At 51.8% G+C, this 25,435-nt stretch overlaps 2 protein-coding genes across 10 annotated transcripts; both read right to left on the reverse strand.

Annotated features, from left to right (window-relative positions):
- Positions 1-251: 251 nt before the first annotated feature.
- DHH (desert hedgehog signaling molecule) lies at positions 252-5,698 on the reverse strand. 3 transcript variants are annotated; one of them, XM_044941711.1, is made up of 4 exons: positions 5,091-5,698; positions 2,174-2,435; positions 1,329-1,908; positions 252-802 (listed from the first exon to the last, which is right to left on the reverse strand). In XM_044941711.1, the coding sequence occupies exons 1-4, from the start codon at positions 5,391-5,393 to the stop codon at positions 748-750; spliced, it is 1,200 nt and encodes a 399-aa protein (XP_044797646.1). In that variant the 5' UTR covers positions 5,394-5,698; the 3' UTR covers positions 252-747. The 3 variants fall into 3 exon arrangements, with proteins under 3 accessions (XP_044797646.1, XP_044797645.1, XP_006054599.1); XM_044941710.1 differs by having other exon boundaries at positions 252-805; XM_006054537.4 differs by lacking the exon at positions 252-802 and having other exon boundaries at positions 913-1,908; positions 5,091-5,697.
- A 2,073-nt stretch (positions 5,699-7,771) lies between these two features.
- Positions 7,772-20,386, reverse strand: LMBR1L (limb development membrane protein 1 like). Of its 7 annotated transcripts, none has more exons than XM_006054536.4 (17): positions 19,977-20,386; positions 17,328-17,412; positions 16,289-16,319; positions 15,146-15,285; positions 14,855-14,958; positions 13,821-13,947; positions 13,266-13,334; positions 13,064-13,128; positions 12,646-12,718; positions 12,471-12,554; positions 12,297-12,373; positions 11,254-11,331; positions 11,021-11,094; positions 10,695-10,785; positions 10,501-10,567; positions 8,539-8,700; positions 7,772-8,375 (listed from the first exon to the last, which is right to left on the reverse strand). In XM_006054536.4, exons 1-17 carry the CDS (start codon positions 20,046-20,048, stop codon positions 8,308-8,310), a joined length of 1,467 nt encoding a protein of 488 aa, XP_006054598.1. In that variant the 5' UTR covers positions 20,049-20,386; the 3' UTR covers positions 7,772-8,307. The 7 variants fall into 7 exon arrangements, with proteins under 7 accessions (XP_006054598.1, XP_006054597.1, XP_045021392.1 ...); XM_006054535.4 differs by having other exon boundaries at positions 16,289-16,322; positions 19,977-20,385; XM_045165457.1 differs by having other exon boundaries at positions 20,154-20,292.
- Between the last annotated feature and the right edge of the window lie 5,049 nt (positions 20,387-25,435).

The following is a 25,435-nucleotide window of genomic DNA, read 5'->3' on the forward strand; positions in this document are numbered from 1 at the left end:
ATTGATGCTTTTGAACTGTGGTGTTGGAGAAGACTCTTGAGAGTCCCTTGGACTGCAAGGAGATCCAACCAGTCCATCCTAAAGGAAATAAGTCCTGAATATTCATTCGAAGGACTGATGCTGAAACTGAAACTCTAATACTTTGGCCACTTGATGCAAAGAACTGACTCATTTGAAAAGACCCTGGTGCTGGGAAAGATTGAAGGTGGGAGGAGAAGGGGACGGCAGAGGCTGAGACGGTTGGATGGCGTCACCAACTCAATGGACATGAGTTTGAATAAACTCTGGGAGTTGGTGATGGAGAGGGAGGCTGGTGTGCTGCAGTCCATGGGGTTGCAAAGAGTCGGACATGACTGAGCGACTGAACTGAGCTGAGGGATTGCCATGAGTTGTCAGTTGGTCCAGTCTCCTCCCAAGGGGAAAAAAAAATGAGTCCCATGTAGACACCCCACCCCCACCCCCCACTGCACACACACCAGAGTAGAATGCAGGCTATGGTGATTCTCGAGCAGGGGAGACTGCAGGCTAACAAATGGGAGCCAGAATTCTTTAAGTATCAGTACCTAAAATGGCTTGAACCTCCTTTGGAGCCCCTATAAACAGATAAAGAATGCGTTTGAGTTGTCTTGTTCTTTGGATAACCCTGGTCTCTTCAACAGTCGGGTATGCAGACACGTGGGCAGAATGCTAGTCCTCTCTGGTGGGAAAAAGAACTAGCAGCCTAGAAAAGGGCAGACTCTTCTGGTCTCAGTTGCTGGTCGACAGGGAGGCCTCCAGAGAGGAGGAAGCAAGGCAGGACGACCTGCTGGGAAACAAGGGGGGATGGGAAGTAAGGTATGGTCCCCTTTCTCCATACCCCTCCCCCAATCTGGAGGCAAATCACCATCTGAATAGAGATATTTCCCAATAAGCTCCTGGAACCCTTTCTTTTATTAGCCCACTTGTAGGAAAATGTTATGACCATGCCTCAGCCCCTCATCTTGCCAGGCTGGGCAAGCAGATCATTATATTACAATTTATAAATAGAAAATAAAATAAAATAATCGAGTGGGGCTGAGGCACTGGGGAATAAGAGGAGAAATAGTCCTCGTCAAGGAGTATCCATCATCAACTCTATCTACCTAGGACCCAACCTCCTAATTAGAGGTTGCCCCTAAACCATCTCATCCATTTTCTCCCTACCCCTCCCCGCCATCAGCATCGTCTGCTGCGCATATCCCCGGATCTCAGCCCGCACGCTCGCGTTTAGGCGGGTGCCACGAGTTTTCTATGCCTGGAACGCTCAGTCCAGCAGCTCCTCAGCCAAGCGATAGAGGAACCGAGAGTACCAATGCATGCCAGTCGGCTGAACGGCCCCGCCCGGAAGCAGCGCCCCCAGGGCGTGCAGCAGGCGCAAAGGAGCAAAGGCGCGGTGCGCCCACTGGTGACTTTCCAGAACCGCGTAGCATGAGGCCAGGACATCGTTGACCAGCAGCGTCCCGTGCGCTGTAAGCGGTGCGAAAACGCCCACGGCTTCCTCCCGCGCCACGCGGGCCACGCGCGCCGGCCTAAGGGCGTCCCCGCCCGGCGCCAGCACCGAGTCCCCCGCGCGCAACCGGCGCGCGAACACCGGTGCAAAGTCGCCTGGCGCGGGCGCTGGCCCCCGAGCCGCGAACACCAAGTGCCAGGGCGTGAGCAACAGCTTGCGCGGGGGCCGCTCGGTCTCCACAGCTACGAAGGAGGCCCGGCGCTGCAAGTCCCGGTCCAGGAAGAGCAATACGGGCGTGGGCACCACCCGGCCGGCCGCGTCTGCCGCCAGCACCCAGTCTCCGCGATGCAGTTCCCGCAGCCCCTTCCGCTCGCCGCTCCGCAGGCGCACGGTGGCATTTCCCGGAAAGCAGCCGCCTGCCCTGACCGCCAGAGAGTTATCTGCAAGGAACAAGCAGAGAGAGAGAAGACTGAAGACCAGCGATTCCAAAATGTTAGTAAAGATTCTGAAGGACGTGGGTCAAGCTCAGGACAGACTTCACCAGTCCCGGAACAACAAGCACGTTCCCCCGATCGGGTCCCAACCGGGCAGAAATGGAAGGCTGGTTTAACAACGCCAACGCCTCTTTGGGCTCCCCTAGGGTCGCAACCGGGTTGTGCACCCTCAGTTTCCCGAAGGGACCTCACCACCCACCCCCTACTGTACCGGCTTTGACCGACACGTGGACGTGGTTGCGGGACTCATAGTAGACCCAGTCGAAGCCGGCTTCCACGGCCAGGCGCGCCAGCAACCCATACTTGTTGCGGTCGCGGTCGGATGTGGTGATATCCAAGGCACGTCCTTCGTAATGAAGTGAGTCCTGCGCGTGGTGGCCGTCCTCGTCCCAGCCCTCGGTCACCCGTAGGCGCACTCCGGGCCACATGTTCATCACGGCTATGGCCAGCGCGTTCACCCGCTCCTTACAACGCTGGCGGGGAATAAAGTCAGTCTGCTCAGTACCACGACCACCACCACCGGGGCACCCCCCCCACCCACCCCGAACTCCCTCCTAGATTTTGAGTGCCCTGGGGAAGTGAGAATCTGAATGGGTGTCGTCGTTAATCTACGCCCTCCAGGGCGGCTTTGCGACCTGCGGAGTCACCCTGAAGTTGAAAGGGAGCACCCAAACCTACTTCTTTCCCCTACTTTTGATTTCTGCCCTTCATCCCTAGTTGTTCTGGAACTTTGTTCTGGAACCTCAGCTCAACCTGGTAGAGGGCAAGAAAGCGGGTGGGAGCTTGGTCAAGGAAGGGCTGAGCAGCCTGGCTCCGCGAGAGGAGCCCCTGTTTTAGCCTGGCCCCCGCCCCAAGCCCCGGCTCCCCTCCCTCCTCCTGATTCATCTTTTGTTTCGTTGCCTTCCCTGGCACCGGGCACCGCTTCCTTCCTTCCTTCCTCCTCCTCCTTTCAGCCCCTAGCATTAACCCTTTCGTGGTGCGAGTGCCCCCCACAGAGGTGCCCAGGCGGAGCCGTGCGGGATCTAGGCTGCTGGAAAAAGGGCTGGGGTGGCGGGGGCTGCGCGAAGTACAATGGCCATTCTCCGGGATGACTTAACCGAACGAGAATCCCGGGCCGAGGCCGGGGACGCGCCGGGAGAAGCGGACTCAGCAGCTCCATCCACAAAGGCGCTTTTCAGCCGCCCCGGCGCAGGGAGAGGAAAGGGCAGAAAGCCGCGCCCCCCATCCCAGCTCCGGCCCGCCGGGTCCCCTCCCCCAGCGCGGCCAGCCCTCCCAGTTCCAGCTCAGGCTCTGCCAGCCCTTGAGAACCCCCCATCGCTCGGTCTCTTGTTCCGGAGGCCGCGCAGAAAGGCGTGGGAGTAGCACCTGAGACTAACGCGAGCTGCCCTTGCGCGGATCTGGGGGGCCCCCTGCAGGGTGGGAGTGGAGAGGAGGAAAAGCAGCCGCGGCTGGAAGCCTGCACCGGGGGAGGGAGACCACGGTTATCTCGGCTGCTCCAGTCTGGGAGCTGGAGACCTTGGCGCGCACCACAGCACGGACCTCACGGGAGGAGGCGCAGAGGACCGCTTCCTTTTCTTCTCCCCGCTCCGGTCTCTCCTCGGACTTGGTTTTTTCCTAACTGGCCAGAGGGACATTTCCCCCCTGCCCTTCTTTCCCGAGTCTTCTACACCTCCGCAGGGTTGGAGAGGAGGGGAGGGGGAAGACAGGAAAAGTGGTAACTCCTTCCAACTTTTTGTCGTTTTGTCCCCTACGGAGGCCCTGAGGCCTTGACCTGCGGGGGCAGCAGCCCAGTGCAGAGCCAACTCAATGAAGGCCTTTTGCAGCCAGGGTGTGGGAGATAAGCAGGACGAAGGGGGTTCCCGGGCCTGTCAGAAATTCTCCTGGTCCTGTCCCTTGTTCTGCCCCCTCTGCTGCAGGTGGAAGCCAGAGGAAAGGGCCAGGATACTCCATGACCAAGGAGGGAAGGCGTTTCCCCTTCCTAATCTCTGGGTAGGTAAGGCTTCAGGGAATTCTTTCTCCCCTGGACAGGTTTTCCTAACAAAGTAACCTGGAAAACTATGGCAGTTAATCAGAGGAAATCCGTCCCCCTCCCGCTCCCCCCACCTTCCCACTCCATACACAATTAGGTGGTGTAATGGAAAGTGTATAGGACTTAGAATCAGGAGTCCTGAATTCTAGACTCAGCCATGCCACTAATTAGTTTTAAGACTTTGATTAAATCACTTTTCCTCCTGGGGCCCAGCTTGGAGATGTAAAAATGGGAGGTGGAGGATGGAAGAATGTGACCTCCAAGTTTCCTTCCAGCTCTGACAGTTGAGATCACAGGCCAGAGGTGGTCCTCTCCTCACACCCTAGGTTGTTGGTTAGGTTCTGGTCTGCAGCAGATGCTCAATACATAGTCGTTGAATTCATTTTAACCCTTTAATTCCAAGGAAAGTCCTTGAGCTAAACTGCGTTTGAGGGACACAGGAACCCTTTGGGTCTCAGGTGGGTCCATCTATTCTTCCCATTGGAGATTGGTTTTTGCTCCAGGACAGTGGTTTAGACTCTAGATAGATAGCTTTACCCAGTTCTGGGATGCCTCCCCCATACCAAAGACAATTCCTGCCCAGCCCCTCCTCAGGTAGATGTCCCTGATGATCTGTCCCTTGGTCACCACTTTCCCAGCCCCTTCGGTCTCTTTGGCCCTTGAGCTTTAACATTACCAGGTCAGGAGCCAGGCTAAGGGTAGAGCTCTGTCTGCTGCCTAGCCAGCTCCTGGCCCCCAGCTCACCCCAGCCCTTCCTGCCTGGCTCGGTAGCTGACCCCCGGTCCACGCCTCAGCCATTTCCCGTCTCGCCTGCCGCCATCCTCCTTTCCCCGCCCTCCCTGTCTCTCCCAGCTTCACTCTCACTAGTCCCTCCTCCCCCTCCCCAGCCCGGCCTCTCCCTGGATCCCTCTAGATCACTAAATCCAGCCAGCAGAAGTGTTCTTTTTTTTTGGGGGGGGGGGGGTGAGAAGTGGAGGTAGGTCCTTGAGATCAAGGTCTCTATAGATTAAACGCAGCTCAACACCCCTCCCCCTCAGCTGCCAGAGGAGAGCAGAGAAATTGACGTGCCCTCGAGCAGGTGGGGAGAGGCCCTCCTTACCTCGGTCATCAGGCGGTCTGCACCACTGTTCTCCTCATCCTTGAAGATGATGTCGGGGTTGTAGTTAGGCACCAGGTCCCGGAAGCGCTCAGAACCTCTTGTCACCCTCCCCTCAGCTGGCCCACTGGCGCCCAGGGTCCGCTCGGGCACGCTGGGCACAAATTGCTTGTAGAGCAGCGGCACGAGCTGTTTGCGCACGTAGCGGCGCCGGCCGACCGGTCCCCGGCCCGGCCCGCAGCTCTGAGCCGGCAGCGCCAGAAGTGCCAAGCAGCACAGGGGCACCAGACTGGCCGGCAGCGCCATAGATGCAGCGGACTCGGGCCAAAAGGGAACGTTCTTGTTCTCACCAGCTCGCCCGTCACTTGGGCATCTCCCCAGGCACCACAGAGCGCAGCAGGCAGAGCTGCCCCCAGAGTGCCCTAGAGCTCTGTGGCTCTGCGCACCTGGCTGCTGCTAGCTCTGCCTACATACCCTTGGGGGGTCTGGAACCTGCTACTGACGGGCCATCATAGAAGGGAAGGGGGGGTCGTGGGTAAGTGCCAACCCTGCTGGCTCTGCCGCCTGGCTCCGGCGCTGCCAGAACGCCGGCTCCGCCTTAAGTGGCCCCTGGCCCCGCCCCCCGCCCTTCTCCCAGGACCGTCCCGCCCCCTCCCACCAGGGCGGGGGCTCTAGCCGGCCACCACTGGTCCACTTCATTTCCATCCCGGAAGCCAGGCAGGCACCTGCCTCGGAAATTCTAGCAGCTTTAATCCTTGGCTGCCTGGATAAGCATCCTTCTACCTCTAAGCTTATGTGTGGCACCAAACCATCCTCCTGATACTTGAATTAGATCTTTGCTCTCCCCAAGCCTACCCTGATATCGCGTCCCGTCTAGGAGGTATGGGATCCAATTTCTGCCCAAGGCCAATAAAGCCCTTTGGGCACACAACTCCTTTCTCTGTGTCCTCCCCCACTTCCATCTCTCCTCCTTAGCAGTAACTAGGACTGGAAGGGATGGGTACCAGAGAACCCTTTTCCCTGGTAGCTTTGTAGTCTTCTGCTAGGAGCTTCCTCAGAATCACGAACAGATCTTCATAGTGATAGTCTGGTTCAGGACTTCAAACTTTTGTCCCCTCTCTTATCCTTGCCGGATACCCAGTTTGTGGATTGGAAACTGCTGGAGGACCTGTTCAGCAGGTACTTAAAGTCATAGTCTCTAACAGACTGATGATCACTTCCCTTTACCTTCCATCAGAGCATCTTATTAGGGCTTCCCTAGTGGCTCAGATGGTAAAGAATCTGCCTGCAATGCAGGAGACCCAGGTTCAATTCCTGGGTTGGTAAGATTCCCTGGAGAAGGGAATGGCTACCCACTCTAGTATTCTTGCCTGGAGAATTCCACTGATAGAGGAGCTGGGCAGGCTATAGTCCATGGGGTTGCAAAGAGTCAGAAACGACTGAGCGACTAACACACACACACACACACACACACACACACACACACACACACACACACACACGGCATCTCTATCTTTTTCCTTCTCCAAACCTTCTGGAGCTCTGCTTCTAGCCACTCAGGTCTCTCTCATGTCAAAGGCTTTGAAGTTGCAACACTTCACCCATTAATCTACTGTCATTTAGAAGTCTTTCTCTAAGAAGCCTTCCCTAATGTACTGACACTGGACCTCTGTTTCCCTGAGAATGAGAAATTAACCACCATTCATTGCAGTATGGTATTAAAATTATGTCACCCTTATCAGGGGGCTTCCCAGGTGGCACTAGTGGTAAAGAACCTGCCTGCCAATGCAGGAGACCTAAGAGACGCGGGTTCAATCCCTGGGTCAAGAAGATCCCCTGGAGAAGGGAATGGCACCCACTCCAGTATATTTGCCTGGAGAATCCCATGGATAGAGGAGCCAGGTGGGCTACAGTCCATACGGTCGCAAAGAGTGACTGAAGCAACTTAGCATGCATGTACATAAACACGCACCCTTACTAGACAAAGCAATTCCTAAATACAAACTTAGCTGAGTGCCTGGCCTATAGTAGGTGTTCAGCCTACTATATCTGTATATCTGTGGCAACTACATTCTTTTTTTGGATCCCATACTCACTCAGCTCCATGGCTAGTCTTCACAGTAACCTGTGTATCTTAGAAAAAAGCAGCCCTTCCTCAAGTCATTGGCTTGCCATTTGCAAAAAAATAATTGTAGTAACCATGCATACAGTGACTAAGAGGTGAATGGTGGCCCTGGAAGCCGTGCAATGTACAATCTGCATAACCATGAGCAGAAACATTGTCCCTACCCCCAATATAGCAAGAGGGCTTGCAGAATATTCAAGTCACCGATAGCCTCTGGAAATAGAGTTAGGCTCTTCTCAGAGGTAGGAATCACAAACCTTTGTCAGGCAGCCCCTTCTTTTACCTCTTCCTATGCTGATGCCCATTTACCCCCAATAACCAAGGCACCCAAGAAATAAGGCTTGGGTATAAGGAAAAGTCAGGTGACCAGCCAGGTTTTAGCAAGGCCAAGGGAGGAGGAGCTTCCCACTGCCTGATTGTATGGCCTAACACCAGACCCAAGTCCCCAGAATGCAGATAGAGGAGAGGGAAAGGATGGTGGGAAGGACCCCTCTATTTCCCTCTGTAGACTCAGGACTGGTGGGAGCAAAGCTGTTCAAACAGACACAGAGACAGGACCTTTAAAAAAAACCAAAGAAAACCCTGGTATCAACTTTATTGCTGATGGTTGTGGCCTCTTCCTCCCTATGCCCTCGTCTCTCCAGCGGTCCACAGCCCCTCCAGGATAGCACAGTGCTTAGGCTCTGCTGGGCCAGAGGCAAGGGAAGACAATCTGCCTCCCAAGTTGGCCACTGGCTCTGACCCTCCCCTGCCCCCACCCCACCCTATTGCACATCAAATCATGTAAACATGGCTACGGGCATGGCCCTGAACAGCAGTGAGGCAGATTGACGTGTAAACAGATTTGAGACCAGGAGCCAGACCAAGTCTTCAGCCCCACCCCATGCTGGGGCCCACAGTTAAATCTGCAGAAGCAAGGGGGCCTGGTCCCAAACTCTGGCTCAGATTATGCAGCAGTGCAGAAGGCTCAGCTCCCCTCTGCCACCCACCCTCTCAGATTCCAGGTCCTGAGGGCCACCCACCCCTAGGCGCCTCTCCAGGCCTGGGCAGCAGATGGCAGTGTCCAGTTTTCTCCCTCCCACCCCCAGCTGGAGGTCACTGGTGCTGGGTCTTCTTAGACACCCGGGGGAAACCAGAGACAGGCAACGGTAGTCTGTCCAGCCCTGGGGAAGAGGCAGGGGGGTAGTCAGAAGCAGGGTTTAGGTCACTCCTCAGAAGCCACAGAATGAGTGGTGAGTATGCCATCTCCCCTGCTTGGGATGACCACTGTTCCAGACAGTTCCATCTTACAACCACCCCACCAGCCTCTCCCTGACTCCCTCTCACCAAAGGCCCGGATCAGCTCTGCCCGCACAGCTGCCGTGAAGGTCTTCACCAGACAGAGAGTGGTGAGGCCCGCAAAGGCTGCATTGTAGAGGAACACGATGTAGAAGTTGCCCAGCCAGTTGAAGCGTCCAAAGTCACCCAGCAGGTCAAAGCGAGTGAGCCCTGAAGTACAAAGGCCAGGATGGGAGGTAGGCTCCCCAACCCTTCCCTGGCTCAGAGCTGAGCTTTCTGCTGCCTCCTGGTGGCCACATCTCAACACTGCAACGGATAGGTTGGCTTCTATACATGAGCTGTTCCTACGTCCCAACTTGTCTCAGGGACAGTTCAGGGCAGTTGAAGCAAGTGTCAGCTGCTAGGCTTGCTCCAACTTCCCTTCCAGAGTCTGGCATCCTCTCCTGGAGTGTGTATGTGTGTGTGTATGTGTCTGCATGTGTTGGGGTTGGGGGGATCCCCTCTGGCTCCACGTATCCCAAGGAGCTCCCTGGGCCTGCTACTTGTTCCTGGGCCAGAAACCTCAAGCTGGTCACCACGTGTTCTTTTTCAGTAGACAGAGCAGTGTGGAGGCTGAGAAACTGGGCTCTTATGGCTGCTTTGGTTCATATCTGAACTCCACCCCATCTAACTGTGATCTGAAGCAACTTCCTTAAATGTCTGTGCCTCAGTTTCTTCAACTATAAAGTAGGGAATTAAAAAAAAAAAAAAGTAGACAAAATAATGGGACTGTGAGAATTAAATGAGACAACACACATGAGGAACCATATGTGCCAGGAGCTATTCCAACACTTATTGCGCCCCTAACAATAATAATATAATTATCATAAATTAAAATTCTTGAGCCCCTCCCCTACTTAAAAAAATATTCCTACCAGCTTCCAACCTAAAAGGAACTAACTGCTGGACCCACAGGCCAAGTATCCTAAATCCCAAGGCATAAAGTAGAAATGGTAGAGTAGAGAGAATATAAACTTAAAAACCAAATAGAACTGATTTAAATACTAAATAAGGCTTCCCTGGTGGCTCAGACAGTAAGAAATCTGCCTGCAGTGTAGGAGACCTGTGTTTGATTCCTGGGTCAGGAAGATCCCCTGGAGAAGGAAAAGGCTACACACTGTAGTATTCTTGCCTGGAGAATCCTATGGACGGAGGAGCCTGGCAAGATACAGTCCATAGGGTTGCAGAGAGTCCAGCACGACTGATAATGTACAATAGATGGATGATAATGGTGGGAGAGGTGGGGAGCCTATGCAACTCCCCGACTACCTTGGGGTGAACACTTTTACCAGGTAATGCTCAAAAGTGTAACTAGTTTACCCCGAAGTAGTAGGGGAGTCGCATAGGTTCCCCTTCTCCCCCACCATCATCTAGATCCTAGCTCTAAAGATGGGAGGAGAATTGAGCTTAACATTTGATGCCCAGTGTGCAGAAAAAGCACTGGATGGGGGCTCAGGGTAGAGAGGTTCTGACCTGACTCGGCCTTGCCTCAAGCTAGCTGTGTAACTCTGGGTAAATCAAGTAGCTCTCCTGTTTCTCATCTCTAAAATCAGAACGTTGGGACTTCCCTGGTGGTCCAGTGGTTAAGACTCAATACTTCCACTGCAGGGGGCATTGGCTCAATCCCTGGTTGGGGAACTAAGATCCCACATGCCCTATGGGTGCAGACAAAAGAAAAAAAAAAAATGTTTATCAGATGATCCCCCAAAGAAAGATTTTGGGGAAAGTGATGTAAATAAGAGAGGCCATGGGATGTAGCAAATGGAAAAAAATAATGAGCTTTGAAGCAACACTACTCTGAAGCCCAGCACAGCACTTTATAGAGCCTCTGTTATTCCATCTGTATAATGGAAGTAATACCTCCTCATAGGTTTGTTGTGGGAATCAGAGAGAGCAAGAATATAAGGGGTCTGCCTAGTACCAGTAGCTACTCAAAACAAGCCACTTCCTTTACCTCCTTTTGCTACTTACCCAGGGTTCGAGAGAAGACAGGAAGTGCTGAGCTTAGAACCAGGAGACAGACACAGTTCCCAATTATCTGGGTGGGAGTGAGGAAAGGGGAGGTCAGGGTCACAGAGCTGCCAGCAGTGAGTGCCCAGGTAAGCCCCAGGATGCTTCCTCCACTCCCGTCTGGCAGGTTCCCAGCTACCTGCATCATGGCCTACCTGCGTCATGGCCGTGTCATGCCATCTGGGCCGCAGTCCCCGGAAAAGTGGAGAGCTGTAGAAGCCCACGACTGAGGAGACCATCAGGTAACTGCCACTGGGTTAGGGAAGAACTGGCCCAGTCCCAAGGATCAATGCCTTGTCTCAAAGGGGATGGCCCTCTCTTCCCCCAGCCCTCCTTTTGAATCAACTGTTTTTCTTCTTTCTGAACCTCGGGCTGGCCAAGTCTTGCCCGCTTCCCCCTCACTCCCACTGTAGCTCTGCCCAGAGCCCCAGAGGAGATGGGTTTGAAGAAGAAAAGCAATGGTGGATTTCCAGAAGGATACAAGATAAGGACGACCTGAATGACGGCACCAAAGGAGCCCAGCTTGGAGAAGGAGACCTGGCCCAGAGAGGCACCCTGAGGGACAAAGAGGTGTCACTGTGCAGCACTCCCCATAGTCATCACCACCACCAACGCCCGGCCTCCCCTCTGGCCTCACCTTCTGCCCCCTCACCCAGCCTTGCTTAGGCCCTCCCCAAAAAGATGTGGTGGGTGGGCAGGAGGGCAGCCCGGTACCTGCATGCCCCGGGGCATGGCAGCCTCGTCAATGAGCAGCTCCAGGATGTGGATGGCCACAATGAGCACAGACAGGCCCTGTGGGAGGCAAGGTCATGGACTCCCACCCCTGTCCGAGCCCACAGATGTATCCAATGAGTTGAGAATGTTAAGAGCAGACTCTCTGGTCCATCATTTTCGGTTTTCAGTTAGATGTGTGGGACCTCCCAAAGGTTAATGCTAGCAACAGAGCACCTTTGAGAGTACCTTATATCAGACTTACAGGTACAGATGCAAAAAGCTCAAAGAGTTTTGTTTGTTTGTTTGTTTGGGGTGTTTTTGGACGTGCCACACAGCTCATGGGATATTAGTTCCCCCGACCAGGGATCGAACCCATGCCCTCTTCAGTGGAAGTGCAGAGTCTTAACCACTGGATTGCCAGGGAGGTCCCGTGCATGTGTGCGTGCTAAGTCACTTTAGTCGTGTCTGACTCTTTGTGACCTTATGGACTGTAGCCCACCAGGCTCCTCTGTCCACGGGGATTGTCCAGGCAAAAATACTGGAGTGGATTGTCATGCCCTCCTCTGGGGATCTTACTAACTCAAGGATCAAACCTGCATCTCTTATGTCTCCTGCATTGGCAGGCAGGTTCTTTACTACTAGCGCCACCTGGGAAGCTCCCAGGGAAGTTTCCAAAAGGCAAAAGAGAAAAATATACATCTTTCTTCAAACCAATAAGACTTATTTCCAAGTCCATGATGTAGCAAGTTGAGGGGATGGACTGGATTTTAACCTTTATTTTCATCCCAGAGCAAACCTGCATAATGGCTTAGGCCCTATGTGACCTTGGGTAAATTCTTTTTTTTCCCTCTTTTTGGGTAACTTTTTAAACTTGTTTCTTCATCTACAAAATGGGGACTGATGTGCTTCGCAAAAGTAGGTACTCATTGAGAGGCAGCTACTATTATTGAAGGAGGTCCTTGCACCTCCTTCCTCCTCCTTGTGAAGGGCTAAAGTACTCAAGGTGCTACCACTGCCCAACCCACCAAGTCTGGTGTACGTACCGTCAGCACCAGCAAGCACAGCATGGCCAGGGGGTAGCCCAAGTTCCGCTGCCAGGCTGAAGCCTTCCGCCGCTTCTCTGTGCAGGAATGGGAAAGCAGTTTGCAAGGGCCTGGAAAGAGGAGCTTCTCTCCTTGGGGAAAGCCAGGCATCCCAATGCCTACCAACCCACATACCCAGCAGGACCCTCTGTGTCTGCAGAGCCAGGACCTGTCTGTGCAGCAGTTCCATGTCCAAGGGCAGCCAGCAGGAGGTGGGATCTGGGGGCAGAGATGATGGTGCTGTGTCCTAGTCCCGCCACCCCTGCCCAAGCCACGCCCATCATGCCAGCTGGGAAGGACTGTGTCTCACTACAAATCCTGCGGGTCAAAGCTGCTTCCTCAAAGGCTGAGCAGTGCAGCTGCTCCTCCAGGTCCTCCAGGAGCTGTGGGTGTCAGGAAAGGGAGGGATGGACTGTCAGAGGCTCCTCGATCACAAGAGCCCAAGAGCTCCCTGCTCACCTTAAGGATCCATTGTCCTTTTCCTTCCCCTCCCCTCATCATCACCCTGTGACTGGTGACCTTATCCAGTCCCTCCCAACTATCTTGTGCTCTGCTTTGTGTGTCTGGTGACCAGCTCCAGATGTTGGGGGTCAAGGATACAGGAACCAGCAAAGGCTGTGGTCCTCTGCAAGGTGTGCACAGAACAGCTGGACAGTGGCTTCATAGATGGGCTCCAGCTCTTCAGAAAGCTCCCCCGGCAGGGTCCAAGGACAAGAAGCACTACATACCCGGGGCTTGACCAGCAGCTTCCCAGTGACCGAGAACATGCGGGCGAGGCCCAGTGGGGTACACACTGTGGAGACAGGAGGCAGTCATCCGCCAGAGCGTTTTCTCCATCGCCTGCCCTGTCCGCCCCTGCATTCCGCCCTCTACCGGGGGTGCTCTGGCCCCGGAACCTTCCCCACCCTCTCCCGGGCTCTGGACACTCACCCAGGAGCAGCAGGACCCCAAGGAAGGAGATGCAGGAGTAGAGGTAGGGGAGGTAGTACTCCCAGAAGTCTGAAGATGAAAAAAAAAAGGACTGTCAGCCCAGCTCTCTCCTCCTGCTTACTCGGGGCTGACAGGCCCCAGAGACCAGGCAGGGGCAAGGTAAGTCATGAAGATGAGGAAGACTGGCTGGCAAGACAGGGAGTGGCAGAGACTACAGCAAACTGCAGCTCCTCAGCGCTCTCTAAAGGGCACAGCCACTGTTTGGCCCAAGTCACCAGGGCCTAGTGTGGCCAGGTCCTCAACCTGCTTAAGCACAACCAGAAACCTGGATATCAGTGTGAAATCTCCCAATTTCAACAGACTCATATGTTTTTTAACTCATTGCATGAGCCCAGTGGAACACTTCCACAGGTTAGATGTGGCCTGAAGCCCATCAGTTTTGAAACTTCAGTCTAAGGGAGAAGGTCCCAACTTCTGCCGCCTTAGAGAGATACATTGGTTCTAGACAGAGGAACGTGAGCCGGCTGAGGGTGGGGAGGAAGCTGGTCTTCTCACCATAGAGGGACTCCCTGCTGGCCTTGTTGTTGTCCACAATGGCAGAGGCTACCCACACCATGCCCAGGACCAGCAGAGTGAGGAGCATCAGCATCACCACGGTCTCATAGACCCGGGCCAGGACGCCCTGTGGGAGGAGGCAGTAGGTTTCGGGGGTGGGGATGGCAGTGTGGGGAAGGAAGGAGACAGGGGAGATGGCAGCCTGGCTTGGGAACCAGAGAGGACTGGATTCAGGAGGCAGCAGAGGGTGTTTCCTTCTTATTCTGCTTAGTTACTCTGTCCTCCTACCCCGCAATCTGGGGCCATTCCCTCTACTGGATATTCTTCATTTGCAATCCCCCTTCCCAGACCCCTTCTCCATCCTTGTCTTGCCCTGGGAAGCTGACCCCCGAGGTCTGCATCACACAAGCTCTTTGCCCTCTTGGGACTTTCCCGGCAGTCCAGTGGTTATGTTATGACTCTGCGCTTCTACTGCAAGGGGCATGGGTTCAATTCCTGGACTGGGAACTAAGATCCCACAAGACACTTAAAAAAAAAAAATCAAGCTCTGGTTTTCTGTTCATCTTGCCCAATGGAGAGGGCTGGCAGGAGAGTGGAAGGTAGGAAGAAAGAGAGGCCAGGGTGTTTTTTCTGTGTTTCCTCCCACCTTTGGCACCTCTGACACTAATTCCTCTCTTGGGTGGCCACACCTCTTCAGCTTCAACTACCAGTGGGTTCTAAAAATTATTTCTTCCTTTGGCTCCCTCAGGTCGAGGATGGTAATGACTTCCTGTTGTCACTAGTGCCTCAAGCTCCTCAGTGCTGACTGCTGCTGCTGCTAAGTCGCTTCAGTCGTGTCCGACTCTGTGCAACCCTATAGACGGCAGCCCACCAGGCTTCCCCGTCCCTGGGATTCTCCAGGCAAGAACACTGGAGTGGGTTGCCATTTCCTTCCTCTGCAAATAGTCTCTTCATTAAAACCTCTTCAGTTGAACCATCTCAGTGGAATACTGTTTCCGGTCTGCATTGATTGATTGATACGTTCCCCGACTCACCTTTCTGGAGCCAGCAAAGCCCTCAGACTCAGTGAAGAAGTATGCAAAGGGCATGAGGAAGATGAGGGACAAGTTGGAAAAGAGAAAAACAAGGTTCCAGAGGCCTAGTGCAAAAAAAGGAAAAGCAGAGATGGTCATTAAGGGGGACGCCCCAACCCACTGAGGACTGACCATGTGACAAGGGAAAGTGGAAGGGATAGGGTGATCTATGACTGACTAGCCCCAGGCTGTGTCTGCCTGACCCGATCTGCTCCCCGTCCCCACCCTCAGCTGCAACCAGGATCAACGCACAGTGGATGAGGGAGCCGTTGAGCCACTGGATGTAGTAGTTCCGAGGCAGTGAGAGCAGCACTTCGTTGCTGATGATAGAGAAGGGCAGGAGCAGGACAGCGCCCAGGGCGACTGCCAGGGTGAAGGTGCACAGCTCGAGCCTGGGCAGAGAAGGGGTAGTGCCCCTGCTTAGCTCCGACATTCACTTCCCTGGGCCTAAGAAGCCCCATCCATCCCATGGGCACCTGTGACTCCTAGAACCAGCTGGAGCAATGACAGACCCAGGGAAAGAGCTGGCACTCTACCTGCTGCCTCGTACCCCAGCCTTCACCTCCAGGGAAGCCTTGGCACATGGGATGGGCACATCTCAGGAATTCATGGGAACCTGGTCACCAGCCATGTCACTTGCCCAGACTGTCCCCAGGAATGCGGTCTTCCCGCAGTGTCTGTAGGGTGTGCCAGGCATGATGCCAAGATAATGGGCCTGACTTCTCTGCTCACCTCAGGGATGTGGATTTCTGAGCCTGGAGAGAGTAGGGTCACCCCATATGCATAAGGGCACTAAGGCAAAGGGATTGACAAGGGGAGTTGAAACCCAGCTTCACAGCCAAGACCTGCGCCCTAGATTGCATCAGCTCAAAAGAAGGGACACTTATCTAGTTGGTCCATGAGGGATGAGAGTGGGGGTTGCCTTTTAATTTGTTGTCTGTTGAACCACAGGAGTCATCTCTATATTTTTCTCTATAGGTGCTAGTTGATAATAATAGCCTACAGTTAGGGCCATTCTCTCAGAACCAAGCAAGCCCCACCCTTGGGGGTTCCACCTTCCCTATCCCCTGGCATTTCCATCAGTCTGCATCCCTACCCCACCCCTTCTCCAATGGCTGCTGGGAGGTGGAGCCAAGTTGGAGCTGCTTCTGGTGACTCAGGCCCCCAGCAGACAGTTCCTGGCCAAGAGGCTCCTTGAAGCTCCCAGCCAAACCAGGCAGACAGGAAGAGCAGCTTTTCCAAGAGTCCCCAGGATGGTGTAAAGCCGGAAAAAAGCAGAAATGGGGCGGAAGCAAAAATTGTTTCGGACATTTCACTCTCTCCCTGCTCCCAGGGCCTCACTAGATCCCAGCTTCCAAAGGCTACAAGTGCCGGCGTTGAGGCAGCAGTACTTACGCAATCTTGTTGACCGTGGCATCTTCTTCATCTACTACAAAAGACAGAGGCATGGGAAAGAGGCAGGTCATCAGTGGGCAGCTCTGGGAATGATCTGTGTCACACAGCGCCCTCCTGCTCCCTCCCTGTCCCCTGAAGAGGGGCCTGGGCTCACTGAGGCAGAGCTGGACAGGAGGCTCAGGAGAGCTCACGCTATGAACCCCACAATCCACTCTGCCGGGGTGGCAGCTTAAAGATCAGTGGTCCCGGGGGGTGAGAGCATGAAATTCCCCCACTTCCCTCCTTCCCCAGATCTTCTCCACCATAGGTTCCTCTTTGTAAGCTGAAAATACAATAAATGACCAGTCTGTGAGCTTGGTTACATCAGTGGCAAGGTAGAGTGAAGGGAAATGGGGAGAGGGGTTGGAAATCACAGAGAAAGTCCCCAGGGGAATCACACTGAGGAGTAGCTGCCTCCTTGGCTGAGGGTGCATGAAGCCATCTGGAGGAGAGGAAAGGTTCCGGCCAGGACCGGACGATCTGGAGTTAGGAACTGGGACAAGTGCGTCCCCCTCAATCACAGAATGCCTACTGAAAGCCTTAATACGAATTCTCTGCAAAGAGAAAGGTCACCATCACCACTGGGGTGGGACCCCAGTGGTCAGGGAGGCCTCTGGTCCTGGGTGTAGGAGCTCTAGGAGATGGGCTTGTGCCCATGACAACATTCACCCTGCAGTTGCCCTGCTGAGGTTCACAGAGAGTTTTCACATTAGCCATCATATTTGGTCCACACAATAACAATGGACTGGGTAGAAATTGTTAGGCTCATTTTATTTTGTAGAGAATGAAACTGAGGTCATAAAAGTTACATGACTGGCCCTCCTTCTAGACTCTCCACTCTACCACCTTGTCCCTGCCTGTGGAGGAAGGGAGGCAGAAGCTCAAGAACAGACACCTTTACTTTCCCAGCAAGCAACACAGCCCTCTTCCCCTGAGGCTGGTGCCATAGCAACAGGAACACTGGCAGAGGGCAGGCAGGAGGGAGGGAAGTCACAGGTACCTGTGGTAAACTCAGCAGGCTTCTTGAAGCGGGTCAGGGCGATGTGGCAGAAGATGTAGAGAGTCGCAAACAGCAGTGTTGAGATCTGCGGCAGAAAGTGAGCAAGATGAAAAGCTCTAATCCCCAAACATTTCACAGCTCCAGTGGCCTCTCTGTTAATTCCATGGGGACAATTTCCCCAAACTAGACTCCATACATCCAGGGGTTCCATCTTTCTCCCCAGTACTTCCTTCTAATCAAGGCCTCAGGGACTGACACATGCACTTGGGGACAGAGCACCATGTCCAGCTCTATGAGGGTTTTTTCCCCGGGAGAAAATAGTTTCAGCTGAACCCTGGTTGGTGCATGGGCAGAGAAGACTCCTAGAGATGCACATATCCACACATCTGAAAAAGGCCACAGAACCAGAGAGGATTTCTTCATAGTACATAATTGGAAAAGCAAATTTGAGGGGAAGAAAGGGATGTCTTCATTGTGCTGGCACTCCACTCCCTCTCCCTCCACTCCCACCTTGATCTAAGCTCCGGGAGAGAAGAAGAAGGAATTGTGTTCCTAGACCAACTCAGAACTTCTACTCTGTTTATTCAGGGACCCTAAAAGATCAGGTCTGCTCTGGGCCAAACCAGAGTCTCTTTCATGCCCTGCCCATAATAGTAGGCTTTAATTGGGGTTCCACATCTATAAAGCTTCTAGAGCTGGGATCAAAACCTTTAAAAGCTATCAATCCATGGTCCCTACCTAAAGTAATTTCCAGCTCCCAGGGTAGGTCTCTCAGGGTCTGTCCCATGCCCCTCATGACTAGTCCTCCAATGGACAGTTATGGCAGGACTTGACCAGGTTATCCTACACATGCATACATTCCCACCCTACCCCAAGTAAGCTGCTATTGCTCAGGGGAGGAGCCACTGGTCACCTTGGCTCACAATCAGGGTCAGAGAATCTTGAGATGTTATTGTGTTTGAAGTGGGCTAAGAAGGCAGGATCAGTCTCATAGGTGCTCCAGTCCCCAAAAGAAGCTGACCCTACAGGGAATCTGCATACAGCTATCTAAGCAAAGAGAGAAGACACAGACCCCAGGAGAAACATGGGTCTAGGACAAAATTGTAGCTTTTAACAATAGGGAAGTAGAGTAGAATGAGCCACTTGGATTTCAGCTCCAAGATTTTTACTGCCTAGTGCTCTGCCCTGGGCGAGCGTAATAAGCAGGAAGGCAGGAGGGCTCAAAAGGTCAGGCTGGAGTTCCATGCAGGTCCAGCAGAGGCTAGGTGATTCTCTAGAGCAGGGGACTGGAGCCATGTGTGAGATGTACTAGAAGCCCTCAGGATGCCCTTGACCAGCGCTGACGTCCTCAGCTAATGGGACTAAAGGATGGGACGACATTCAGGAGGCTGCTTCTCTCTCCAAGATCTCTTCCCTCCCTGTTCTTTAGGAAAGTGGGTCTCTGGCTCTCCACTGTCTCAAGGCCCGGGTATGACTCCAGGATATGCCCAACCCTGCCATGTGCAACCCTCCACTAAGAAACGTACAAGGAAAGCTTTCTGAAAGCAGATCTGGAGTTCCCACGCATGGACTGATAAACTCCCTACTTTTCAGTCCTCACAGATAAAGGCAGACCTAGTTATGCCTTGGCTCACTTTAGCCCTCCTCCAATCTGAAGCTGCCCAGGGCAGACTGGAGCCCAGTCTGAGAAAAATGAAGGACGACCCCTACAGCGGGTCCTCCACTCACTAACTTCTATTCTTCTAAACCTTTCCCTTTCCCTTTAGTATTTGGGAGTGAGGGCTACCCTGAGGAGCTCTGAGGAAGGAAAGGAGAAAGGAAAGATATGAGAGTTTAGAGCAGGTGCAAGAAAGATGCGATCCCCTAAGCTCCCCTGGGTGCCCCTGGCCCAGAAGTGAGGAGTCCCTAGCTGTGTGACAGTTTCAGCTGTTACTCTAGGTGGCAGTGAGCAAGTAAGGAAAGCAGCCAGAAGCCCTCCGTCGCCCCGGGGGCGACCCTTCAGAGGAAATCCCTGAATGGCTGCGAAGCTAGGAAACTCGGCTTGCAGAGTCTCTAACAAAACACCAATAAGGGCGAGGAAAAGAAGGGGACACTTTAGTTGTTCTCCATTTCTACACGGTAGAATCCACCCCAGGAAGAGTCCTTTCCTCCAAAGTGAGAAACCCACCAAAGTTCCCTGATCATCTCCCCTTCATCAAACATCATTTGGGTTTGAGAAGTCGTTGCAAACAAGCCTTCCCCAAGTTAAACCCATCCCTCTCCGACTATCTGACTGAAATCGGCAGGCTCACCAGATTCCCAGACACGGGAAGACCCGCACTCGGATCACTGGCGCGCGGGGGGCGGGGGGTGGGGCGGACAGGAGGGAGGGCGGGGCGGGGGGGGGGCGGGGAGAGGCGTATAGAGGGGAGGAACGGAAACCGATCGGCTTTGTTTATCGCGCAGCTACTCAGCTGGAGACGATCTAGGGATTCGCCAGCCCGAGCACTAGTCGGACCAGGGCTCTTGGTCGCTCGCCCCTGGACCAAACAGGGTCTGCCGGCGCTGTGCCCAGGGGGTCTCACTCCGATCCGGACGTCTCCCTCTCCCGCGACACCCGTGCTTCTCCCCAACTTGGTCCTACCCTTCCAGCCCGGATCCCGGACTCACAATGCACTCGCGGACCCGCTCGTGGAATAGCTGCTCTCGCACGGATAGCACTTCGTAGTCAGCTCCTTCCATACTCTGCTCAGCATGACTGGGGCTGGGGTGTCTCTGGGCCCGGGGAGGACCAGCGGCGATGAAACCGCCGCCGCCAAGCACCCGGACCCAGCGAAGGAGCCTTACCTTGCAGCCTGTGACGGAAACTCGGAGTAATCTGGAGCTCAGATTCTGTCGTCTGAGCGCCCCGCCCTTAAAGGGGCAGGCACCAGCTGGCCTCGTTTTAAAGGGCCCCGATTCCCCCTCTGCTCCCTCCCCTTTAAGGTCAGGCTTTCAGTATAGTTTCAACGCAAACACCCATCAACAGGAAAGCTAAGGGGAAGCGTAGTCTTGGTTCTATTTTACTAGAGGCCGAGTGACGACACAACGGATGGGCGGGATAATTCCAGGGAGCGGAACTCATTGGCTTCTAGGGAGCTGCCGCTCTTCGCTAGAGGAACGCTGATAGGCTTGCCCCGTGGAAAGAGGCGGGATCTTTGGGGCCTACCGGTGCTCCTTCTGAAACTAAGCAACTGCCTTTTTCACCTCCCTTAGTTGATAAGCGACCAGTATGACCTTGGCAAGATGAGCCATTTGAATCAGGCCAGCCAGGTGGGATGTGAGAGTACCATAGGGGTTCTGAAAGGTAGCTCTGCTCAGTAACCCAAGATTCATAGTAGCTTTTTCTGAAAGTGTTTTTGTTGGGGCGAGGAACCCTCAGCCGCCAAGAAATTTTCACTCAGTCACTTTTGTGGGAGCCCCTATGTGTGCTGGAACAAATAGCAAAGAAAACGGAATAGAAAGCTACAGAAGTATCCACCCTAAGCTTTGTGAGGAAATGCCCACAGGGGATCATGGGCTGAGTCAAACATTAACTGACCACCTGCTATGTGCCACTCACCTTCTAGATTTTATCTCATTTTATCTTTACCTGAACAACCCTTCAGGGAAAGGCGTGATTAGCATTTTAGATTTTAGAAAACGGTGAGAGGTTGTCACAAAATTAAGGAATGCAAGTTTCCTTCCTAAGACCTTGATAATGGGTACTGTTTGGGAAGTCCCACCTTCATAGACTCAAACCGATCCTCTCAAATAGAGGGAGCATTACAGGGAAACTTAAAAGAAGGCCTGAGTTTTGCAAAGCCCCCAGCTGAAGAATAAGAACACAATTCTAGTGGCCTAGATCGTGTCCCGTTACTATCTGAGCAAGAGTTGGGGCCAGAATGTACAACTGAGTTCTCTACTCTTAAAATTTCTGCAGGGCAAGTTACTTTGATCTCTTTTCTGTTTCCCCAGTGATTTGCAGTAGAACCTTGGAAATATATACTTGTGTATACACACATAGGGCTTCCCAGGTGGTGCAGTGGTAAAGAATCTGCCTGCCAATGCAGAAGAGGCAAGAGACACAGGTTTGATCCCTGTGTTGGGAAGGTCCCTTGGAGTAGGAAATGGCAACCTACTCTCCAGTATTCTTGCCTGGAGAATCCCATGGACAGAGGAGCCTGGTGGGCTACAGTCCACGGGTCGCAAAGAGTCAGACACAACTGAGCACATACATACAATACACATATATTAGTGTTTGTGTGTATATATAATATCTATACATATGTGTATGTATATATATAGTAGCAAGATAATGAATGGACCTGAAGAGCTGATTTCCCTTATAGTAACCAAACTTGGAGTGAACAGAATCCAATAGGGCGAGTGGGCAGAGATAGTAAGCAAATACAGCTGGCTGGATCCTTGGCTTTGTTGCATGGAAGGAGAAGAGAGCACAGAGAAGTGGGTTGGGCCTGCTGAATGACCCTGGCACTTATCTCAAGCAAAGTATTTTAACGATCTTGTTAAAACACAAATCTGCCCCTACTCAAAAGCCCTCAAAAGCAGTCTACTTGCATTTAGAAATTCACCTGCCTTAAAGTAAGAATACAAAGCCCCGGGGAATTTCCTGGTGGTCCAGTCGTTAGGACATGGCACTTTCACTACCAAGTTCAGTTCAGTCTCTGTCCATCACCAACTCCCGGAGTTCACTCAGACTCACGTCCATTGAGTCAGTGATGACATCAGTCACTACCAAGGGCCTGGGTTAAATCCCTAGTCCAGGAACTAAGATTCCACAAGATGCTAGAGGCTGCCAAAACAACAACAACAACAACAACAAAGGAACAAACAAAAAAGCCCTCAGGGGTTACGAAATGGTAACCTCTGGGCTGCAGTAGACATGCTGTGTTTTGTTTGGCTTACAGAATCTTTAGCAAATTTGAACAGATGCGCCTTGTCAGCCCAGTTGTGCATTTGAATTTGTGACCTGGAAGGAAGCACTTCTCTGCTGCTTCACTTGGCCTCATCCTCACCCTGACCTTTCCTCAGTTCCTGGTGGACCCTGCGCATCTCTTTCCTGCCCGGGAAAGAGCCATACTTGCTGTTTCTTCTCTCTGGAAGAGTTCTCCCTTCCCCTCCTTCTTCCCAGTTCACTTTTGCTTGGCTCTGGTCTCCTTCAGATTTGAACTTAAATGTTACCCCAGTACCTTATCTAAAGCAATCTAATTTTGTCCTTTTATTTATCACATGCGTGCTAAGTCACTTCAGTTGTGTCTGTTTCCTACCCTATGGATTGTAGCTTGCCAGGCTTCTCTGTCCATGGGATTCTCCAGGCAGGGATACTAGAGTGGGTTGCCATGCCCTCCTCCAGGGGATCTTCTGGACCCAGGGATTGAATCTGAGTCCCTTATGTCTCCTGCACAGGGAGGTGGGTTCTTTACCACTAGCACCACTGAGAAGCCCTTTATTTATCACAAGTTGCCATAATTTAATTTGTTTGCATTTGTTTGTTTCCCCCATATAGGTTCCTAAAGGGAAATAATCATATATGTCTTGAATACAGTTACTCTTAAACTCTTATCCCCATGTGTAATTCACGTAGGCACTCAAATATTGGCAGATGTCGTGAGAAAGATGGCAGACATTGCTGATTATCAGAAGAGCTGGGTTCTGATTCTAGCATTGTCATCCTGGGTTACACTTGATCTCACTTGCCAGACTGGAAGACCCTTAAGATTGCTTCAAAATTTATGAATCTAATGTTCACTGCCCTTTATAGTTTACACAGTGCAGTGACATCACCCAAGTCACAAACTGTTACATGTGATTCCTTTAGCAACTGGCTAACATAGGTTCTGCTTAGAGATTTATCATCATCCAGAATGTACAACTGAAGTAAACTTTTAAAAGGCAAAATATCAATAAACTGGAAAGTGCATAGTTTAAGCTTAGAACTGAGAAAAATAATCTAGAAGACTTCCTTTGAGAAAGTAGTAATCGAATTTATTTGCTTTCAGGTCCTTGAGCCCTTGTTTACAAATTTGTTGGAAGCAAAATAACTTTCTTTCCATTGCCTATGTTTAGAATTAGCAAAAGCATCTCTGTTTACTGACTTATCACTCAGAACACTATGCAAAAAGATGCTACACATTCTCTTCTTAAACTTATCAAATCTTCCTTTGTCCATATCCTATCTTCCAAGGCTCAACCCAGCTATCTTTTCTTCCATCTTTTCTTGAAGGGATTTCCACCTTCTCTAGGCAGCATCCAGTTGCATAGTTAGTTCAGTGACCAATTAGACATATATGCCCTGTTTTGGAACATTCATTACCTTGAGCTGTTATTTAAATCTTTTGTATTGTTTAACTTTACCTCCATTTGTGTCTTTTCTCCTTTCCTCTCTCCTTAGAGGGTTGGAAACCTGTATTTGGCTTCTAATTCACCCCTTTCATTTCAACCCCAGTTCTTAACCCAGTGTAGTTCTCACAGTAAACACGCTACTAGTACTAGACAATGTTTGTGGATCTGATCTGCCCAGGAGATTAGTTACCTATTCTTAGTAGGGGAGGGGCCCCCTGGACTGTGGAGAGTAAATTTCAGTGTCCTCGAGCAACACAGGGAAGGGAACTAATCCAGACTGAGCCTCCACTAAATGCTAAAGATCAACAGATACTTTACGAAGATTAGTTAATTGGGTGTCACAAGGACCTTAGAAAATAGACTTTATTTATTTATTTATAGATGAGGAATCAATTCAAAGAGATTAAGTAACTTGTACAAGGACTTACAATAGTAAGTGGTATAACTTGGCCTCTCTGACTCCAAAGCCTCCTTTTCCCCCAATATTCTGCAGTTGTCTTTTAGTAGATACATTCCCCCTACTTCTGTATTCCCTTCATTACTATATTGCTTAGATACTTAGGGTAATAGACTGCTAAAATTTGAACTTTAGTATCCTCAAGAACCTTGGCACCTTCCAGCTTATTTAAAGGGCTCACTGGGGACTTCCCTGGTGATCCAGTGATTAGGAATCCACCTTCCAATGCAGGGGATATGGGTTCAATCTCTGATCAGGGAACTAAGATTCCACATGCCACAGTGCAACTTAGCCTTCAAGTCACAACTAGAAGCTGCCTGCTCTAGAGCCCAAACGCCACAACTAAGACCCAACACAGCCAAATAACTAACAATAAATACAGAAATAAGTATTTAGATGGATAAATAAAATAAAGGGCTCACTGTTCTGTTCCTTCTTGTGGGGCTATCTTTGAGCTTCCAAATGATAAAGACTTATTGCTGAATAGCACTTTGAGAGGAGCAGACAGAACACCCAGGGCCACCAGTCCCAGAGGTGACTGGGGAGAGAGAGGGCAGAGAGGGGCATGAGAAAAAGTTGCTCTTTTCTTTAAATGAAAGTCTCAAAAGCTTTTCATTCAGATTATAGGTTATTTTCATTTTCTCATTGCTTATCTACAAGTCCTAATTTTCCCCACAAAAAACACAGTATTTACAGAAAAATTCCTGTTCACTCTGACTACCATGGGCTGAATATGTACCCCTAAAATGCATGTTAAAACTCTCATCCTCAGCATGATGTATTAGGAGGTGGGAACTTTGGGAGGTAATTAGGTTCAGATGAGGTCAAGAAGTACAACCCTCCTGATGGGATTATTATCTTTTTTTTTTTGGTAGCTCCATGCCCTATGCAGGATCCCCCACTAGGGTTGGAACCCATGTCCCCTGCATTGGTAGTGTGGAGTCCTAACTACCGCACCACCAGGGAAGTCCCAGGATTTATCATCTTTCTAAGAAGAGGAAGGGAATAGTTGTTTTTTCTCTTCTCCACAAGAGGACTCAGCAAGAAGATGGCCAGACATCTGCAAACCAGTTAAGAAGGCTCTCTCTTGCCCCTGAATCTGCTAGCATCTTGGTTTTGGGTTTATCAGTCTCCAAATCTTTGAGAAATAAATATTTATTGTTTACACTATCACACTATCTGATCTGTGGTATTTTGTTAGACCAATCCGAATTAAGACAGGCTATAAACCTCCTTCCTTATCTCTGGTGGAATTTGGACCAGTTCCTAGAAATAGATCAGCAACTTT

Source organism: Bubalus bubalis, chromosome 4 (genome assembly GCF_019923935.1).
Source record: "Bubalus bubalis isolate 160015118507 breed Murrah chromosome 4, NDDB_SH_1, whole genome shotgun sequence".
NCBI lineage: Eukaryota > Metazoa > Chordata > Mammalia > Artiodactyla > Bovidae > Bubalus > Bubalus bubalis.